The sequence below is a fragment of the Labeo rohita genome, chromosome 5, assembly GCF_022985175.1.
Source record: "Labeo rohita strain BAU-BD-2019 chromosome 5, IGBB_LRoh.1.0, whole genome shotgun sequence".
NCBI classification, from domain to species: domain Eukaryota; kingdom Metazoa; phylum Chordata; class Actinopteri; order Cypriniformes; family Cyprinidae; genus Labeo; species Labeo rohita.
This window is the reverse complement of record NC_066873.1, coordinates 42,626,110-42,646,216: the sequence shown is the minus strand read 5'-3', so window position 1 is coordinate 42,646,216 and position 20,107 is coordinate 42,626,110. Positions and strand designations below refer to the sequence as shown.

The 20,107-nt window shown below is 32.2% G+C and overlaps 1 protein-coding gene across 5 annotated transcripts in view; it reads left to right on the top strand.

The window, feature by feature from the left end:
* The window catches only part of pxna (paxillin a), a 43,073-nt gene that overhangs the window by 11,313 nt on the left and 11,653 nt on the right, over window positions 1-20,107 (top strand). The window contains exons 1-6 of one of the 5 annotated variants that reach the window (XM_051110209.1): window positions 12,377-12,996; window positions 13,100-13,167; window positions 15,671-15,876; window positions 18,193-18,400; window positions 18,519-18,711; window positions 19,743-19,893. In XM_051110209.1, coding sequence (XP_050966166.1) covers window positions 18,304-18,400; window positions 18,519-18,711; window positions 19,743-19,893 — 441 coding nt within the window. In that variant the 5' untranslated portion in view covers window positions 12,377-12,996; window positions 13,100-13,167; window positions 15,671-15,876; window positions 18,193-18,303. Of the gene's footprint in view, window positions 1-9,342; window positions 10,096-12,376; window positions 13,168-15,670; window positions 15,877-18,192; window positions 18,401-18,518; window positions 18,712-19,742; window positions 19,894-20,107 lie in introns of those variants that run through there. The other 4 variants (XM_051110204.1, XM_051110207.1, XM_051110208.1 and 1 more) reach the window with 4 other exon arrangements.

Below are 20,107 nucleotides of genomic sequence, written 5' to 3'. Positions count from 1 at the left end.
TAATTAAGACCCTAAAGAATCATATCATCTTGTGGAAAATGGGCATCCGATGACCCCTTTAAGTTCTTTAAGTTTTTCTCATGAATCCCATGGGTTGCAGGCAGTTTTAATTAAGATAGTTGCTTGTGCTCGTTTCTCAGATACACCTTCAGATTTTTAGTTTAGTTTAGTTTAGTTTATATTTTTTTATGATTCATTCTTATTTGACTAATTTCCATTGTATTTTTTTGTGTGTATTTTTAAATTTTATTATATTATATATTTTTCTCTATTTTACTTTATATTTGTTTTATGTAATATTATTTTATTTCATTTGTATTTTTTTCATTAATTTTTTTCCTTTGACATTTTTATATATATTAGTTTTTTTATTTTTATTTTATTTTACATTTACTTTATAGATTTTTCTTTTTTAACTTTTTTATTTCACTTTTTCATTCTCCATTTTCCCTTTTATATTATTTTTTATTTTTATTTATAATTTAATTTAATTTTGTTTTAATTCATTTTATTTTATTTTAGTTATATTTATATTTTTTATTATTCATTTTTATTTGACTTTAATTTTCATTGTATTTGTTTTTAATTAAATTAATTTTTTTCATGTGTATTTTGAAATATTATATTATATATTTATTTTTCTCTTTTTTACTTTATTTATCTTTGTTTTATGTCAATTTAATTTTATTTAATTTGTAGTGTTTTCCTTTATCAAGTTTTTTTTTTTTTTTAGATTTTATTTAAAATTTACTTTATATATTTTTCTTTGAACTGTAACTTATTTTTTATTTCATTTACTTTTTCGTTCTCCATTTTCCATTCTATGTTATTTTTTTGGAATTAAATTTTTTTAATTTATTTTAATGTTTCATTCTTATTTTACTTTAATTTTCATTATATTGGTTTTTAATTAAATTTAATCATTTTATATATTTTATATTATTTTATACTTGTGTTGTTTTATTTTCATTTTTCATGTGTATTGTTTTAATTTTATTATATATATTTTTCTTTTTAATTATCTATTTTATTTGTTATTTTATGTCATCTTAATTTATTTAATTTAGTTTTTATGTTTTTTTTGTGTGTGTTTTTTTTTTTCATAATTTTATATTATCTAATATTTTATTTATTTTATTATTTTATTTATTTTTATTTATTATTTATTTATATATATATATATATATATATATATATATATATATATCTTTTTTTATTATTTTATCATTAAGTCTCCATTAACAAAACTCCTAACAAAAGATTGATTGATTTACTTTTGGAAGTAATATAGTCTTTTCATATGCACATTAAGAGTCAAAGTCACAATCACAGGGGCCAATTATGCCTGAGTTGTGTTGACGTCTGGTGATGTTCAGTATGGATCCTTTGTGCTTCGACTCATAGTCTCTAGCTGTGTCCGAAACCGCTCCCTATCCACTATATAGTGCACTATATCGGGTGTCAGCCATTTTGTAGTGATGTCCGAATTCTGAGTGAACGACTTCATTCCCTACATTCGTTCACTACTTTTTACCCACAATGCATTCTGATTTCGAGTGTACAACCGATGTACACTCGCTGAAGCACTATATCCCACAATCCAATGCGGAGAACCGACGAGCTGGAAGAGAGAGCGGGAGCGAACAAGTTTGAATAAGAGATGCCGTTTACATCTTTATTATTTCTGCTTTATTGTTTATTTCATGCATTATTCATATCAAAATATATTATACAGGCATTAACTCAGTTTAATATCTTACTCATTTAATAAGCTGGCATCTTTGTTAATTTACAAAAAATGATGATAATTTGGTGGATATTTAAAAATGTTCGTTGGTAGCGTATTCATTCTGATGTAATATTAACGGTCGCCTGAGGGCGCTCTACGACCATTGGCATGTTACGCTGCTCGGGAGAGTTTCAAGATACTACAAACAATAAATACATAAAATTATTAACATGTAATTTAATGTATGTTTATTTTTGTTGACAGTATTTTAATTTAATTATTATGAACACATAAGCATTACAAAACAAATTAATACCATTAATAAAACCATAAAGATGACGCGGTGGTATGTATAATTACGGTATAAAGTCATTTAAAGTGTTATTGCTATTAATATTTTCTAAAATAAGGTACATGTAATATAAAAGTACATGTGACAAAGATGTTTTTCGGAACAGCTCCAAGTCTCATGCGAAGTGTAACGTTATACGTCACCGTCCGAATTCGTTCACTTCATTTCGTTCACTCCTTCTGATATAGTCCACTCAACGGCCATTCACTATATAGGGATTAGTGAATGAGTGAACGAGTGACCGATTTCGGACACAGCTTCTGTCTGCCTGTGTGTGTTCACTTCCTCCATATGACCACATACGTTATGACATCATATCTGTGTCGTCAGCTGCATTGCTTCATCATTGGTTTATGGTAAATTTCAAGAGCGTTTGACCACAAGTAACACAAATTTTCTCCTAATGAGAAGGCTGCCATTTTTGATTGAATGTGACTGATACTGTAACTCTCAGGTTATTAAAGAAATGGTCCACTAGTATAAATAGCAGTTTGATAATGAATGATGTCTGTGTTTGACTCGGAGCTGGTAATTGGTCCCACATGGCATCTCTCTGACAGAATCATAATTAAAAAACACACAGCCTTAAATATAGAGAAGCCAGAGGACGCAGTCTCCACTGAGGAACAGCACTGTTTCATGTCTTTCACTCTCTTTATGCAATTTTTAAGTAATATATATATATATATATATATATATATATGTGTGTGTGTGTGTGTGTGTGTGTGTGTGTGTATGTGTATATGTGTATATCTATAAATAACGTAAATAATAACATTACCTAAATAAAACTTAATATATAACAAATATATAAATATAATAAAAAATACACAAGAAAAAATGAAAATAATATAATAAAATATATTAAATATAAAATATACAGAATAAAAAAATGATTTAATTAAAAACAAACAAATACAATGAAAATTAAAGTAAAATACAAAATAATATAAGATGGAAAATGCAGAAAGAAAAAATAAGTCAAATAAAAATGAAATTCAAATTATAAGAAAAAATGTATAAAATAAAGTAGAAAAATAAAAATATCATATATATTTATAGAGAAAATTAATTGCTGTTTCTTTATGTATGTAAAATAATAATAATTAATATGATTTTATGCATAATTGATATGTAATGGATATTTTTTGATCTCTGCTGATAACTTTTGCAGTAATCAATTAAAGGTGTAATAATAATAAAAGTTTTAGTTATTAAAACAAAAAAATCTTGTAAATCAATAAATTAAAAAAATATAAAAATATTTTATATAAATTAAATTATTCTATTAATTGTTATATTCATGTAATATAATATAATATAATATAAAAACATTAATATAAAAATCTTCATATATATATATATATATGTATATATGTAAAGTGTCAATGTAATACATTCTTTGTGAACAGAAGCATCAATTTCTTATACGCAGCTTTGACATTCTGCTTCATGTCTGTTTTGTTGTTTTCGTGTGATTCATCAAGTCACTTTGCCACCTCGCTATGTTTGCTCCGTTGTGATGGAAAAACAAATTGTGCCATTTCCTTAATGTGTAATCGCGATACTCTCCTTCATTCTTGCGGGGTTGACATCTGTGTCATATGTCGAGAACAGAACGCTCGAGAATTCAGGGTTATTAATGCTTTACTCCCTCGGATCTCTCAGGTTTTACAGCGTGGGATGTATTTCATCGGCTCTCCGTGGCAGGTTTAGGACTGGAGGCTCTTATTTTAGCGCGGGGGTCTTGGGTCTCCCTCCTTGGCTCGACCACCACACTGTTCTCAGATCTCTGAAGGTCAGATCTCAGGGGTTCAGAGTTGAGAGCTCTATATTTCACTCTCATAAATGACCAACATCAGACACTTTAAGTTTGATCAGTCTGTGCAGATTGAGTTTCCTGCTATTAAGACTGGAGTGAGTTGTCTGAGCTGTTTTTCAGCTCAACAGTTTTATCTCTTTAGTTGTACAAGGTGTTTCCTGCACTTACGCTTATTGACCAGAAGGGGACGTACAAGTATACATGTGAATGGAGATGGATGGATTATGAAATAGGACGTAATAACGTGCCTTTAAGGCAAAGAGATAGCAGGTTTTGGCACCGTAGACTCATATTTCCAGCTTTGTTTATTCCCACTCAGATTTAATGACCTGCGGCCTATAAATGTGGTGAACTGTGAAATAGTATGTCATAAAATACTTTAGGTTTGTATAATTCAACATTTTTTGCAGTGCATAGTCACTGTTTTCCACTAATGATCCCAGTCTATTGAGTGTTTCCTTATTTCTTACCACTGTTTGAATGTTTTAAGCAAGTGTTAAACAAAAGCTGTTCACTGTTTATAGACGTTCAAGTCAGAGGAGGTTGTGTCAGGGTTAAGTTATGCTGCAGTTATATTTGCATTGGCAGCGTATTTCAGGGTAACCTGCCAAAATGTAAGTTACTCAAAACGCAGTCTTATTGTAGATTAGGAATGCTAGAAAATCACTTTACCGTATATTTGTAATCATGATGAAATATTTAATGTAATTTCATGTCTTTTCGTCTTATTTGACATCACAGTATAGTTATTTTTTGTGTTTTCCCCCTTTATTATGAAAAATAATAATGAAGGTAATAATGAAGGTTGAAATAATATGACATATACAGTATTAGAAAAGTGAAATGCATGAAATGCAATTACATGCAATGTATTGGTTTATTTTTTTTTTTTTCTGGTACAGTCTATTTAACAGTATAGCAAGTATAAAATGCTATAAAAACTAAATAGTTAAATCTAAAAACAAAACACTATACAGATTCTTTGCTATATGAATTAAATATACACTACTACTTTTTAAAGCGGCTAAAGTTTTGACTTAAAATTGTGTGTATTTGACCGTTCAAGGGCAACGATCCGCAAAAGAGAACTGAAGAAGAGAACTTTTTTCATTTATGCATGTTTCTTTTAGGGGTCGACCGATTAGTGTTTTTCAGGGCTGATACCGATTATGAAGGATCAAGTAGACCGATAACCGATATTCTGAACCGATATACTGTCTATGTCTGGTGTAAAAATGAAAATTAATGTCAAAATTAAGAATAACAAGGGCTCTGACAAAAACAACTTGCTTTAAATGCTTTTAAATTATTTTATTGGCAAATCTGTTTTGAAAATGACCGATACTGATTACAATAAAAATGCTTAATATTGATAACCAGCCAAACCCTCGTTTATTTAACGTTGTAACGTGTCAATAACATCAAATAGTACTGCACTGCGTGGGTATATTTACATTCCATAATATAGCAAAATCTCTCTTGATAGATACTTTATATTGTGTCAAGGATATGTGCCATTCTACTGTACATCATTATTATGTTGCCAAAGCTAAAAATGATCACTGTTTGGTTAGCAAGCTTGCTTTGCATAGAGCTAACTGGTTAAGGGGATCATGAAATGCATTTTCAGATTTTTTGTAATGTTTCTGGAGGTTAGCTTAAGTTCTTTGCCTTCATGTTGAGCACTAGCCATGCATTATCCCTTACTTAATTAGCCTTTTCACAAATGAAGGCCAAAAAAGGTCTAAAATTGGAGCAGAAAAGCCTAAATTCATTATTTAGTTCACTTCCAGAATATAAATTTCCTGATAATTTACTTAACCCCATGTCATCCAGGATGTTCATGTCATGTTCAGTTAAAAATAATTTCATATGCACACAAAAATAATCATGGTCTTTGAGGAAAACATTTCAGGATTTTTCTCCATATATTAGACTTCAATAGGTCTTATTGTAGATTAGGAATGCTAGAAAATCACTTTACGGTATATTTGTAATCATGATGAAATATTTAATGTAATTTCATGTCTTTTCGTCTTATTTGACACCACAGTATAGTTATTTTTTGTGTTTTCCCCCTTTATTATGAAAAATAATAATGAAGGTAATAATGAAGGTTGAAATAATATGACATATACAGTATTAGAAAAGTGAAATGCATGAAATGCAATTACATGCAGAAACAATGCATTGATTTTTTTTTTTTTTTTTCTGGTACAGTCTATTTAACAGTATAGCAAGTATAAAATGCTATAAAAACTAAATAGTTAAATCTAAAAACAAAACACTATACAGATTCTTTGAGATTCTTTCATTTGTGGTTAAAAATATGTTCAGTTCAAATCAAGATGCATTTACTTTATGGTACAAACAGAACATATAAAGTCTTGTTTTCCTAGAAACTGAATAAAATTAAGTGAGTCTACGCTCAAAGCAAGAACAAATGTCTGTCAATGGAGAATGAAAACTTATTTTCCCTTTGATTTCACATTAGCATACATTTGTTCCTGTTTTAATCAAACTCTCATTTTCTCATTGACCTTTACATCAATTTCTTATCAGACAAGATTTTTGATGTCATTTTACCTCTGAAGTTTAAGAGTCTTTAGACGTTTGTACTGGAAAATAAGACCTAATGAAGAACCTCACTACTACTACTGTAAAGGTACAGTTCATGTTATTTCCGTATTCTATTAGTTGGGAGCTTTGCTAATAAAAGACATTTGTGACCCTGGACTACAAAACCAGTCTTAAGTAGCATGGGTATATTTGTAGGAATAGCCAAAAATTCATTATATGGGTCAAAATGATCAATTTTTCTTTTATGTCAAAAATCATTAGGATATTAAGTAAAGATCATGTTCCAAAAAAAGATTTTGTAAATTTCCTACAGTAAATATATTAAAACTTAATTTTTGATTAGTAATATGCATTGCTAATAGTGGTGCAACGGATTACAAAACTCACGGTTTTTGAGTCACGGATCGGACCATTTTTCGGATCAGCAAAAAAGGGGAGGAGTCAAATGTAATTTGCTTTCCATTTATTACAAGAACAGTATGGCAAGAAACTTTTGGTTTTATCAAAAATAACTTAAATAAAATAAAACACAGAAATACCTAAGGACCTGAAAACAGACCAAACCTTATAATGACAATTTTTTTTTCTTTCAGAAATTCTTGTGTTTTAATTTTTCTGATAATCAAATACAGGCATTAAACATTTATTTATTTTTAATGAAATGAAAATTAAACCCTTTTATTTGCTGCCAGACAAACATTTTTTCTGTTATTTCTTTTATTATTATAATTTCTGCATGTAATTGTTTTATTTAAATTTGCCAGAAATATGACTATTTAAACACCAACATTATACTGTACAAAAGTAATACAAGACTAATACATTTCTGTTACAATACTTTTATTTAGACAGGTTGCCGGTTAGTTTTTGTGTGTATACACTATGATATGATGCTAATTTTCTCAAATGAACCAGTAAAATTTACATGAAGTGACTCTTATAGCAGTTCTGGAGATTAAGTTTATGCGTTTATGTCGTCATATAATGAGACACAGAGGCCGAAAATAACCGTGAGCGTCACCTGTGCTTCACTATTTGTGTAGTATACAAAGCCGCGTCTCCGCCATTCATTCATACAGAGCCAAACGGAACATGGAGGATTCATATGTAAACCATCTTTTTGCGTTTTAATATTCACAGACAATAGTCCATATCGCGATTCGAATTAAGTGAGAGACCTACTTTTGATTTATTAATCCAAAAATTGACGAATTCTGTGGCATCCCCTGCTATAGAGTAAATCCGTTTTCATGACGTTTCATAACGTTGGAGAGAGAAATGACATGCCGTTGTGTAAATAAGATAAATAACATAAGGCTATTTCGTTTGTTTAATAAAAGAACAAGGTATAGACCTGTTCTATAGGAAAGGTAACGTCTGTCTGACGTCTGTTGTGATCTGGCGCTATATAGAAAATAAAGTTTACTTGACCTTCAAGGGGGGCGGGGAGCCCCCCTAATATAATGGCAGGGGAAACACTGTAATCTACAAGTTTTAGAAACGAGTTAATCCGCGGGTCACGTGCGTTCCGAACCACACCTAATTGCTAAGAATTTCATTTGGACAACTTTAAGAGCAATTTTCTCAGTATTTTTTTTTTTTTTTTTTTCCGCAACATCAGATTCCAGATTTTCAAATAGTAAATACTAAATAGTAAATTACTAAAACTAGTAAAATGTATCTCAGCCAAATATTGTGCTGTCCTTACAAACCAAACATCAATGGAAAGCTTATTTATTCACCTTTTTAGATGATGTATAAATCTTCTTCTTTAGGGGTCTTCTGACCCCTAAAAATAAACTTAAGCCATGCATTTATAATAACTTGTTCTTTTGGAAGGATATGCAGTGTTTTTGGAGGTGCAGTTTGTCTACATCCAGGTACAGAACAATGTTGGATTGTCATAATCAACAGCAGTATTACTCTTGTGATTTATATAGACAGATATGAGTTGTTAAGAGCACACCTCCTTTATTTACTGTACATACGCGTGTTTTGGGGTATGTAGAGGAATTTTGTAATGTCACAGATAGGCTGATTTCAAATTCTGGGCAGTGAGCTTTGAGGTATCAAAATTGCAGTATGGTTTTAAAGTAGTAACCTCTTAAATGTGACCCTGGACCACAACACCAGTCGTAAGGGTCAATTTTTCAAAATTGAGGTTTATACATCACATGAAAGCTGAATAAATAAGCTTTACATTGATGTATGGTTTGTTAGGACAATATTTGGCCAAGATACAATAATTTGAATATCTGGAATCTGAGGGAAAATATTGAGAAAATCACCTTTAAGGCTGTCCAAATGAAGTTCTTAGCAGTGCATATTACTAATCAAAAATTAAGTTTTTATTTATTTACAGTATGAAATTTACAAAATATCTTCATGGAACATGATCTTTACTTAATATCCTAATGATTTTTGGCATAAAAGAAAAATAGATTATTTTGACCCATACAATGTATTTTTAGCTATTGTTACAACTATACCCGTGCTACTTAAGACTGTTTTTGTGGTCCAGGGTCACAAATGTGCAAATATCAAGGACATTTAAATTTTTCATCTTATGGCCACTTTAAGAAAAGCTTTTTTTTAATTTAGCTAGAACTCGACACCATGATAGTGTGCTGTTTTTAAGTATGCACAATGCTCTGCTTGACCTGATTTTTACTGATAACATTTTAAGTGGACAGCCCCTCTCTTCTGAAGCTGAGCAGAGACATCGTCCGATGAGTTTTCAGTGATAAACGATGTTTAAATAAGTGGCATCCTGTACAGTCATTCAAAGGAATAACGGTCCTCTGCTCGCTTTTGCAGAATTTTCGGAATATCTTTCTTCCTAGATAACGTCTGGGAAAGTTTAGCCCCGTAGTGTTTTTCTGTAGACCCTAAAACGTGGTCATATATGGATTTGCATAGTGTCTATAGCTTATGTAAGCAAATCCCCCTGAGAGAAACCGTTATCTAGCGAACTGCCGGCTGTATACATAATCGAGCCCTGTGGAATGTTTTGAATGCTTTGGAACGGGAACGACCCTTCCTTTCCTCATCCCACTCCCGAGTCCAGACTTTTCCGGATCCTGTGCTCGATTCTTTCGGGCGCAGTTCCTTTTTGTTGTTCCTCGATGGACGGAGAAACTTCATCAGCATTAGCGGTTGAGGAGTTTGAGAAGGTTTTGTGGGAATTCGACATGCAGGATTTCACACCAGAAGCGGGACGGGCCCAAGAGCCTGATGTATCAGCTTCACCAGAGAAGACGTCACCGGATTCAACCGATTTTGTACCTGTGTCTGCTTCGGTAGCAGGCGCTGTGGAAGATATATCAGAAACGCAGGCGATTTCTGATTTAGCTGCTGAATCCGTTTTGGATTCGGCTTTAAAGATGGATTTAGTCGTTCCGTCCGTAGATGTGTCCTCATTAACATCCACTCCTGACCCACATTCAGCCCCAGATTCAGCTCCGTTTGAGGCGTCAGACACACACACCGCTCTGGGAACTGAAAAAGCACATGCTGGAGAGTCATTGACAGCTCCTTTCATTCAGTCGACTGGCACGTCTGATTCAGACGGGACGTATATGATCCCAGACCCGGAGTGGGTGATGGGGGGAGGTAGGATTGGATCTTATTGTCTTGTCACTGTGCTGTTATGTTAATGTGTGCATTTATTTTCCCAAAAATCTCTTTGTGCACATGTACGTGTGCCGATATGGCTGATTGATGTGTAGGTTTTCATTGGGACAGTATCATTTTTGAGTTTTGGCTCCTCTGCAATTAGGATGGACACGAGTACCGGAGTACTTAGAATTAACAGATGCTTGATTGTGAAAATGCATTAATTATATGATCTGAATTTATCTATTTTTTTAAGCTTTCATTCAGATTTCATTTGCATACCAATGGAAATTGAGCAGTTGAAATTTTTTATTTGCTTATCAGTGGCATCATATACAGTGGATAAGAAAAAGGAAAGAACAAATGCAGTTATGCACTACAGTAACTTGTGGCCTAATTTGGCAGCAGACAGCTAATGTGGCAAAAAAAATAAAATAATTATGTGTGTGTGTGTGTGTGTGTGTGTGTGTGTATATATATATATATATATATATATATATATATATATATATTTATATATTTATATATTTATATATATATATATATATATATATATATATATAGATGAATAGAAAGTTTCTTAGATGAATAGAAAGTTCAGAAGAGCGGGATTTATCTGAAATAGAAATCTTTTGTAACATTATAATAATTTTTTTATCGATTTAAAGCATCCTTGCTAAATAAAAGTTTTCATTTCTATAATTTCTTTCCAATAAATGAATAAATTAATTATACTGACTCTATACTGACTTATACTAAAGCTTTTAAAGCTTTTTATTTCAGATAAATGCTGATCTTTGGATCTTTCTATTCATCAAAGAATCCTGAAAAAAATGTGCTCAACTGTACAAGTATGGATAGTAGTAATAGTAATAATAATAATAATAATAATAATAATAATAAAAATGTTTCTTGTTCCGCTAATCAGCATATTAGAATGATTTCTAAAGAATCATGTGGCACAGTAATGATGCTGAAAATTTAGATTTGATCACAGGATTAAATTACCTTTTAATATATATTCAAATACAATCCAGGTATTTTAAATAGTAAAATTATTTTTAAAAAATTTCACTTTTTTTTGTGAGAGCAGTTTTTGTGGCTTTTATTCTTTATAATTTACTCTAATTATGTTTCAGTGACTAGAAATTGCTGTTTTTAGTGATATCCTAATCCAAGAATCATATTTTTTTGCTTAAAAATAGTTTGATACAACCTTTTTTGTCAAATAATTGGATATGATGCTAAATCCTTACAGGAGAAGTCCACTTCCAAAACGAAGATTCACATATAATGTACTCACCCCCTTGTCATCCAAGATGTTCATGTCTTTCCTCCTTCAGTCGTTTTTTTGAGGAAAACATTTCAGCATTTTTTCCCCATATAGTGGACTTGTATGGTGCCCCAAGTTTGAACTTCCAAAATGCAGTTTAAATGCATCTTCAAACAATCCCAAATGTGGTTGTGAACGATCCCAGTCGAGGATGAAGGGTCTTACCTAACATAACGATCGGTTATTTTAATAAAAATTTATATGCTTTTTAATGTCAAATGCTCGTCTTGTCTTACTCTGCCTGGACTGTTTTTGTTCTGGGTCATGACAGTTAGGGTATGTCGAAAAACTCCCATCTCATGTTCTCCCTCAACTTCAAAATCATCCTATATCGCTGTTTTACCTTTTTTGTTAAGGGTGTTTGATCTTCTTTGCATGTTCACTTTGCAAAGACTGGGTCGGTACTTCTGCAGCGATGTAGGATGATTTTAAAATGATTTCTGAAGTTAAGGGAGAAAATACGATTGGAGTTTTTCTACATACCCTAACTGTCTCGAGTCAGAATACACAGAGTTCAGTGTTTGAGATTAAAAAGTATTTAAATTGTATTACATTAATGAAAATAACTGATTGTTTTGCTAGTTAAGACCCTCCTTCCTTAGCTGGGATCATTTGAAGCCGCATTTAAGCTGCATTTTGGAAGTTGAAAATCAGGGCACCATATCAGTCCATTATATGGAGAAAAATCCTGAAACGTTTTCCTCAAAAAACATAATTTCTTTAAGACTAAAGAAAGAAAGACATGAGCATCTTGAATGACAAGGGGGTGAGTACATTATATGTGAATCTTTGTTTTGGAAGTGGACTTCTCCTTTAAAGGGATAGTTCACCCAAAAATGAAAATTGTCCTCATTTACTTACCCTCAAGTTCCAAACCTTTTGTGAGTTTTTCTTTCTTCTGCTGAACACAAAAAAAGATATATTTTGAAGAATGTTTGTAACCAAACAGTCCCTATTGACTTCCATAACATTTTTGACATATTATATAAGTCAGTGGCTACCATCAGCTCAACTGTTTGGTTACCTTCTTCAAAATATCCTCTTTTGTGTTCACCAGAAGAAAGAAGCTGGTTTAGAACAACAGGGGTTAGTAAATGAGTTGCCAGACTTTTTTGAACGAACTGTTTCTTTAATTTCAATGTGAGGGTGAGAGATTGCACAGATCAGTATGATGGCTGTAGATAGAGAAACAACAGAGGATTCGAGAAAGAGAGCGACAGAGAAATATGGGTTAATGTTTCCTTTGCCACTCCCTCATCAGGCCGAGTGCTGAACAAACAGTCAAGATATGGGCAGATACAAGTCTCAAAGTCTTGCGGCCCTTGGCAGTGACATAATCATGATCCTGAAGTATTACTGAGCGAGTCTGTTTGTCTAATGGTAGCGGTGTCGTTCTCTCGCTTGACCAGATTAGTGACCTATACACAGTTGCAGGCAGGTTATATACCGCAGCATTTTTAGTATCTGGTATGTGGAGGGGAAGTTAAAGTTAGCACCTGCCGAAAAAACAACCACCCGCCCTCCCCTCGGATGACTTCACAGTCACTGCTACTGGACGCAGCCGAGTTTAGTGCTCCGTTTTCCCTTTTCTCACTCTTCTCCTCTATCGATATCTCTCTTTGAGATTCCGTCCTTATCCCATCTGTTTTTTTCCACTCCTTGTCGTAGCTCCTCCTGTCTGAGATAAAGCGTGAAGGTAAAGACAGCAGGGCGTTTCTGTCTGTCCCGCTCACAGTGTAAGTAATCAGCTCCACTCTGTTCCTGTTATTTGCATTTAGTTGGTTGTTTCTTTGGGATTGTGGCTTTTATGTGATTTTTGGGATCTGTTGTTGTCGATACTGTGTGTTTTAACAAAGTGTTGTGTGTTTGTGGACTGACCAAAGTTTACCTGCTTACAGAAGTTGGTTGCTGAGTTTGATGTTTTTGTTGCACTTGTGTGAGTTTGGACTGTATAACATGTATGGTACTAGATAAACATAATGCTTACAATGTACATTAACATCATGTCTACACCAGACATGAGCGGCATGCATCGAAACTTAGTCAAATCAGATCATAAACACTTTCATTTGACGCACAGCTCATTATTACTTTTGCGTTGCATGGAAACTCTAGCTATTTGATTTTTCACATCTAGTGTAATTTTAATTATATTTGAATTAATTGCTCTTATTTTTGTTATATATTTATAAACTGATTGGTTGTAAATTTTGTGTCATGTATTTATGTAATTAATATGCTCTGAATTTTGTATATTATTTATTCATGAATTTACTTCCTCTTAATTAGTTTTCTCTGATTTTTGTTATTGTTATATTTATGAATATTTTATGTTATGTATTTTAATTAATATGCTCTGAATATTGGCCTTCATATTTATGAATTGGTTTACTCAGAATTTAATTCATTATGTATTTATTAATTTGCTCTGAAATTTCTGAGTTATTGTATTTATGAATTAATATGCTCTGAATATTATGTGTTATATTTGTGAATAATTTACTCTGGATTTTTTTTAATTTGCACTTAATTTATTTGTTTAGATATACAGTTACTCTGGATTGCATTGTATATTTCTGAAATAAATTATAAATTGCTCTGAATTTTGTTAACTATAAATTAATATTCTCTGAATTTTTGTGTTTTGTATTTAAATATCCTTAGGCCATGTTTCTTGTTCACTGATTTAAATATATTATATTATATTATATTATATTATATTATATTATATTATATTATATTATATTACATTACATTACATTACATTATATTACATTATATTACATTATATTATTGCATTACATTTTATTACTTTATATTATATTGTTATATTATATTTATTCTAAACATATGCACACATTATATACAATTATTTTGCTATTCTGCAATTACCCATACAGAGTCCATTTCTTACACAATAGGTTTTAGAATATTATATTATATTATATTATATTTATTATATTATATTGTATTATATTTATTCTAAACATATGCACACATTATATAAAATTATTTTGCTATTTTGCAATTACCCATTATATTATATTATATTATATTATATTATATTATATTATATTTATTCTAAACATATGCACACATTATATAAAATTATTTTTCTATTTTGCAGTTACCCATGCAAAGTCTATTTCTTACACAATAGGTTTTAGACATTTATTTTATTTTATTTTTATTTATTTATTTATTTTTGTATCGTAGCTCACTGGTTCAGTTTGACAAACATATTTAAGTGACGTGCTGCTTTGCTTCCAGTATTGAGAACCTTGAGCTGTCATGCTGCAATATGACATCAATCACTTCCTGTGTAGACAAGGTGTGACATGTTTGGTAGCAAAGTTGATGTTGCAGCCGAGATCTAAAAGTGTCTTATCTCAGAAGTAATTGCTAAGTAAAGGATTTTTAAACCAGAGAAGGTCAGAAAATGAGCATGTTTTACAAGCTTGCTTAGTTGTGCGTGTAAGAGCTTTCTGTTCCTGAGCGTATGGCTTTTGAATATTGATTTTATGTGTGCATTAAGAGGTGTGTCCATTCATGCACATGCATTTTTCTCCTTACTTCCTGCTGAATCTGTCCCTGTAGGCATGCTGTTTCAGAGCAGTCTTTACATGTGAGGTTGTCGCTCTCACCGCACCCCATATGAGTGAAGCCTGCAGTGATTTCACCATCCTGATTATGTGATTCATAATTATCCCATAGATCCAGCTGAGAGAGCTGTGTTTTGAACAGACTTGACAGAGTCACGTTGAAACACGGTTTGATTTCTGATAGATTTATAGTATTGGTGGACAAAACCACCCCAGGGAATGTAAAACTGAAGCAAACATCTGAATACTTGAGGTTGTGGTTTTGAACAGATGTATAAACTTCAGAATTTTATGCATTTGACACATTTTTTTTTAATAGTTTTAAATTTGTTACATTTATCCCTGAGAATTCTATTCTGAAAACGATATTCCACAAACAGACATTTTTTTGAACTGTCAAAGAAAATTTAGAATTTTCAAAAACTTTGAATTTTCAAATTAAATTTTAACAGTCACCCTGAATCCATTTTAGAGTTTTTATCTTAAGCAAACTTCTGAAACCTTCTATAGGTTTTTAAATCGGACTTTTACACAATTTCAAGTTGTTACTCGTGATGAAAACAGCCAAGGAATCTGGCGTGGTGTTAAAAACACAACCAAACTTGAGAATCAAACCAATGTTTTGTTTTATTTACAGATGCTCTTCTCGCGGATTTGGAGTCCACGACCTCCCACATTTCCAAACAAGCTGTTTTTCTGCCAGAAGAGACGCCATATTCCTACCCCACAGGAAGTGACTCATATCAGGACGTGTCCTCGCCACCTCGAGTAACCTCTCCTCTTGCTCAAACACTGAATGGATCTTGGGTAGAAAAGCCAGAATCGAAGCCCTCATCAACCCAGGTAAAATTCACCATGACTTCCTGAAGGGTTTCTTTATTCCCTAAAGCTTTCTGCTGGTCTTTGTACGAGTCTGTTGGTTATCCTTTAACCTCATGACAAATACCAGAAGCCGGCCTGTTCCACATTCTGCCTGTTGTGCCCTCGAGCACAGCACTTCATTTTCAGTCGCTCCAGAGACTTGTGCCATTAAGCAGGTTCAGCATATTCAAGGTCTGTTGAATGGAGCCATATTATGCATATTTGTAGCATCTAAGTTCTCTTATATGTGAGTCAAGCTGTCTTGGAGTAAAAAAGGTCATAATTTAGTTTTTCACAAACATTTTCCAGTTTCTCTGTATTTCTGAGAACTGTTTTTGCAGCTGTACCTTTAAGATTATTCAATTAGGTGCTCTATGTGAAGCCCAAATGCACTGGCCAAAACTAAATAGGCCGGTTATTAATTGTGTAAGTGCCCTGGAGTATTATATTGTTTCATTTGATTTGAATGTCTGTTAAATTACAGGGTTCATACAAGGTGCTTAAAGTACTTGAATTTGACTTTTTGAAATTTAAGGCCAGGAAAACCTTGAAAATAGAGACATTCCTGAAGAGGTATTCGAAAAGTGCTTGAATTATTGAAACATAATATATCTATGAAATAAGTGTTGCTTATTTCATTTAATGTCAGAAAACAATCAAGCTAAGCAAGTAGTAGTACATACATTGTTGTGTAAACATGGCGCGAAAAGAGGAACGGATGAACTAAATCAATTGAGTCATTTACACTGGAACTGCTCCCGATGATTCACACTCATGACTTTGATCATTCATTTCAAGCGATTCACTAGCAAAAACCAGATCAAATTAAAAGAGCCATTCATTTTCGAATTTCAACATTGGTTGTAACGATTTTAAAAAGCACATAGTCATGGATGAAACAGAGCTTGAAACTCTAAATCAGTTAAACCATTGCATCACAAAATGATTCACTGTTTCAAAGTGCTTTAATGAGATCACATATCACGAATCATTTGATTTAGGTTGGAACTTTGCGTATTGCGAAACGTTAGTTTCAGATCTGGACTTCAGTTTGCGTATTGCAAATCATTTGATTTAGATGGGAACTCGTTTGTGAATCATTTCATGAATTGAATGATTCAAATTAAATGATTCAAATCAAATGATTCGTGATATGTGATTTGAAGTTTCATTCTGTAAATCAAATGGTTCGTGATATGCAACGTAAGTTAAATGATTCGCGATCCGCGCTCCAAGTCCTGATATGAAATAATGGTTCGCAAATCATTTTATTCAGATCGGAACTTCGGAGTGGATTCACAAATCTTTTACTGTCGTTTGGATCTTCAGAGCGCGAATCACAAATCATTGGATTAAGATCGGAACTGCGGAGCGGGTTTGGGAATCTTTTGCTTTAGATTCGATCTTCGTAGCGCAGATTGCGTTTCATTTGATTAAGATCGGGACTCCGATGAATCATTTATTTCATATCAGGATTTCAGTGCGGTTTCGCAAGTCTTTTATTTTGATTTTTTTTTTTTTTTCTTAAACGGTAGAAAACCATTAAGGCAGTACAGTTATAAAAACAAAACAAAGAAAAAAGAAAGCATACACAAATACAAATCCCTTAAGAAATTTAACCATGGTTTTACTATAGTAAAAGTGTAGTACACTTTGTAATAATTTAGTAGTAATATTTTGCATACGTGTTTTATACATATTTTTTTTTAATTTCTGTTTTTTTTTTTTTTTAATTTGAAATAGAAGACATAAGTGAGATCTCTGATTGAATTCCTTGAAAATTAAAAAAAAGTAGTGCTTGAAAAGTTCTTGAAAGTCCTGGAATTTTACAGTATCTGTACGAACATTGTAATTAATAGTTTAGGGTGGGTTAACTTGCGTAATATTAAATATGCACTGATATTGTGACTGTAGGCGTTCATATGTTTATACAATTGTAGCTTAGTTTTATGACATATTCCATGACAGGCACCAGATGTTTTTGATAGCTTTCACACAAACTGCATTTGGTTGTTTAAACGGTTGCTTTGGCTCTATGTGATCACATATATAGGCCAAATAAATAAGCAGGAGTTATTAAAGGCATAGTTTTATGTCATATATTAGTCCCACCAGCATTTATTTTTTTCTGACTTTTTGCAATAAAAATGGCTGATTTTGTGGCAGTAATTTCCAGATTTTTAAAAAAATTTGCTGTTATTTTTATAATAGCGATATCACATTTACCATATTATGTGTGACACTGGATAAAGTAAAAGTGCTTAAAAGTAAAACAACTTTATTTTTTCTTTCCTCAAGCCTTTCACCTCGGCTCCGAAAAGCGCAAGTCCTCGCGTGTCGCAGTCTGAAGAAGAGCACGTCTATAGTTTCCCCAACAAGCAGAAGACTACTGACTCCCCCTCTGCCATCATGAGCTCATCGCTGGGCAGTAACCTGTCAGAGCTGGACCGTCTGCTGCTGGAGCTCAACGCCGTACAGCACAGCACACCCTCCTTCCCTACTGAAGGTGAGGGCTTCAATCCTCAGGGTTATTAGGTTGTTAAAGTTCTACAAACACTGCATGCACATTTTTGACAGTATATCAAACATGTCCAATAGATGTTTTTCCATTACGTGCTTCACAGAAACTTACCCACCCAAACCAGCCAGCAACACCCAACGCTATGTCCCAGAAAACGGCGTCTCATCAGTAGTGAAAGCACCTCCTCCCAAGATAGAGAAACCCAAACGCAATGTACCCGGACGGGGGATAGAGGATGTCAGACCCAGTGTGGAGAGCCTGTTAAATGAGCTGGAGAGCTCCGTGCCGGCCCCTGCGTAAGCTTACACACTACTGAAAACATGCATTTAATATAAATATATTTTTTAATTACCTTTTGTTTTTAATCTTTTAAAAAAGGCATTTTTTTCTCACCAGGGCTGGAATTATTTAGTCAAAAATACTGTAAAAATAGTAATATTTTGAAATATTAGAATTTAAAATATATGTTTTTTCTGTTTAGTATCTAAAATGGAATTTATTCATGTGGTGCAAAGCTGAATTTTCAGCATCATTACTCCAGTCTTCAGTGTCACATGATCCTTCAGAAACTTTTTTAATATGCTGATTTACTGCTCTGTTATTATCAATTATTATCGGGGCTCAGTTATTAATAAAGATACTTATTATTATAAATTACTAACGATTATTAATTAAAATCAGTTTCAACAAGGACAATAATTAGGAATGTTTATTGAGCAGCAAATCAGCATTTTAGAATGATTTCTGAAGGATCATGTGACACTGAAGACTGGAATGATGATGCTGAAAATTCAGCTTTGCATCACAGAAATGAATGACATTTTAAAATGTATTCAAATAGAAAACAGTTAAATTCATATTCAATAATTAAAAATATTTTTTTTTACTGTTTTTGATCAAATAAGTACAGCCTTGATGAGCATAAGAGTCCTTTTAAAAAAATCTAAATTATTATAAACTTTCAGTATATTGTATTAATATTTAATATTTTTATTTTATAATTTAAACATTTTAAATTTGTTTTGCCGTGTATTTGTTTTTAGTGAGTAGAAATATTCTTTTAAATATTATTTTATTAATATTTTTGTCATAACTTGAGAAAAGTGAATGTTGTTGTTTTTTTGTTTTTTAAATCTAAATCCTAAATCTTAGTTTATTTATTAAATTAGATTTTGGACCCCAGATTTTTATCGTTGTCTTTTGGAGTCCACTGTAGTAAACCCTGATGTTTAAAGGAGCAGAAAAGTGAAAACAAGTGAAAACTTTACCAGGTTTCCTATGTGTGATCTAGACCTTACATCCCATTTTAATTTTGTAACATTTATAGACCCGCACCATCAGTGCCAGTGGTTCATGAGTTGAGAGAAGTTCAGGAAGAGACTCCCGCCCAGCAGCAGGCCAGAATCTCCGCCTCCTCAGCGACACGAGAACTTGACGAACTCATGGCTTCACTGTCTGATTTCAAAGTTCAGAGCAATGTAAGTCTTGGAGAAAGAGGGAAAAAAAAGACATTATTTTTCATGTTTTCTATAAATGTTTCCTTCAGAAAAACTCCTTAAACTCAAATTCATTGCGTTGCCACACAATAGAAAATTAGTCTAAATTAAAAAAAAAAAACAAAAAAAAACAATTTTTTGAAAGCCACTCTGATGGAATTGTTAATATGTTAGAAATAAACATAAGCTTTTAATT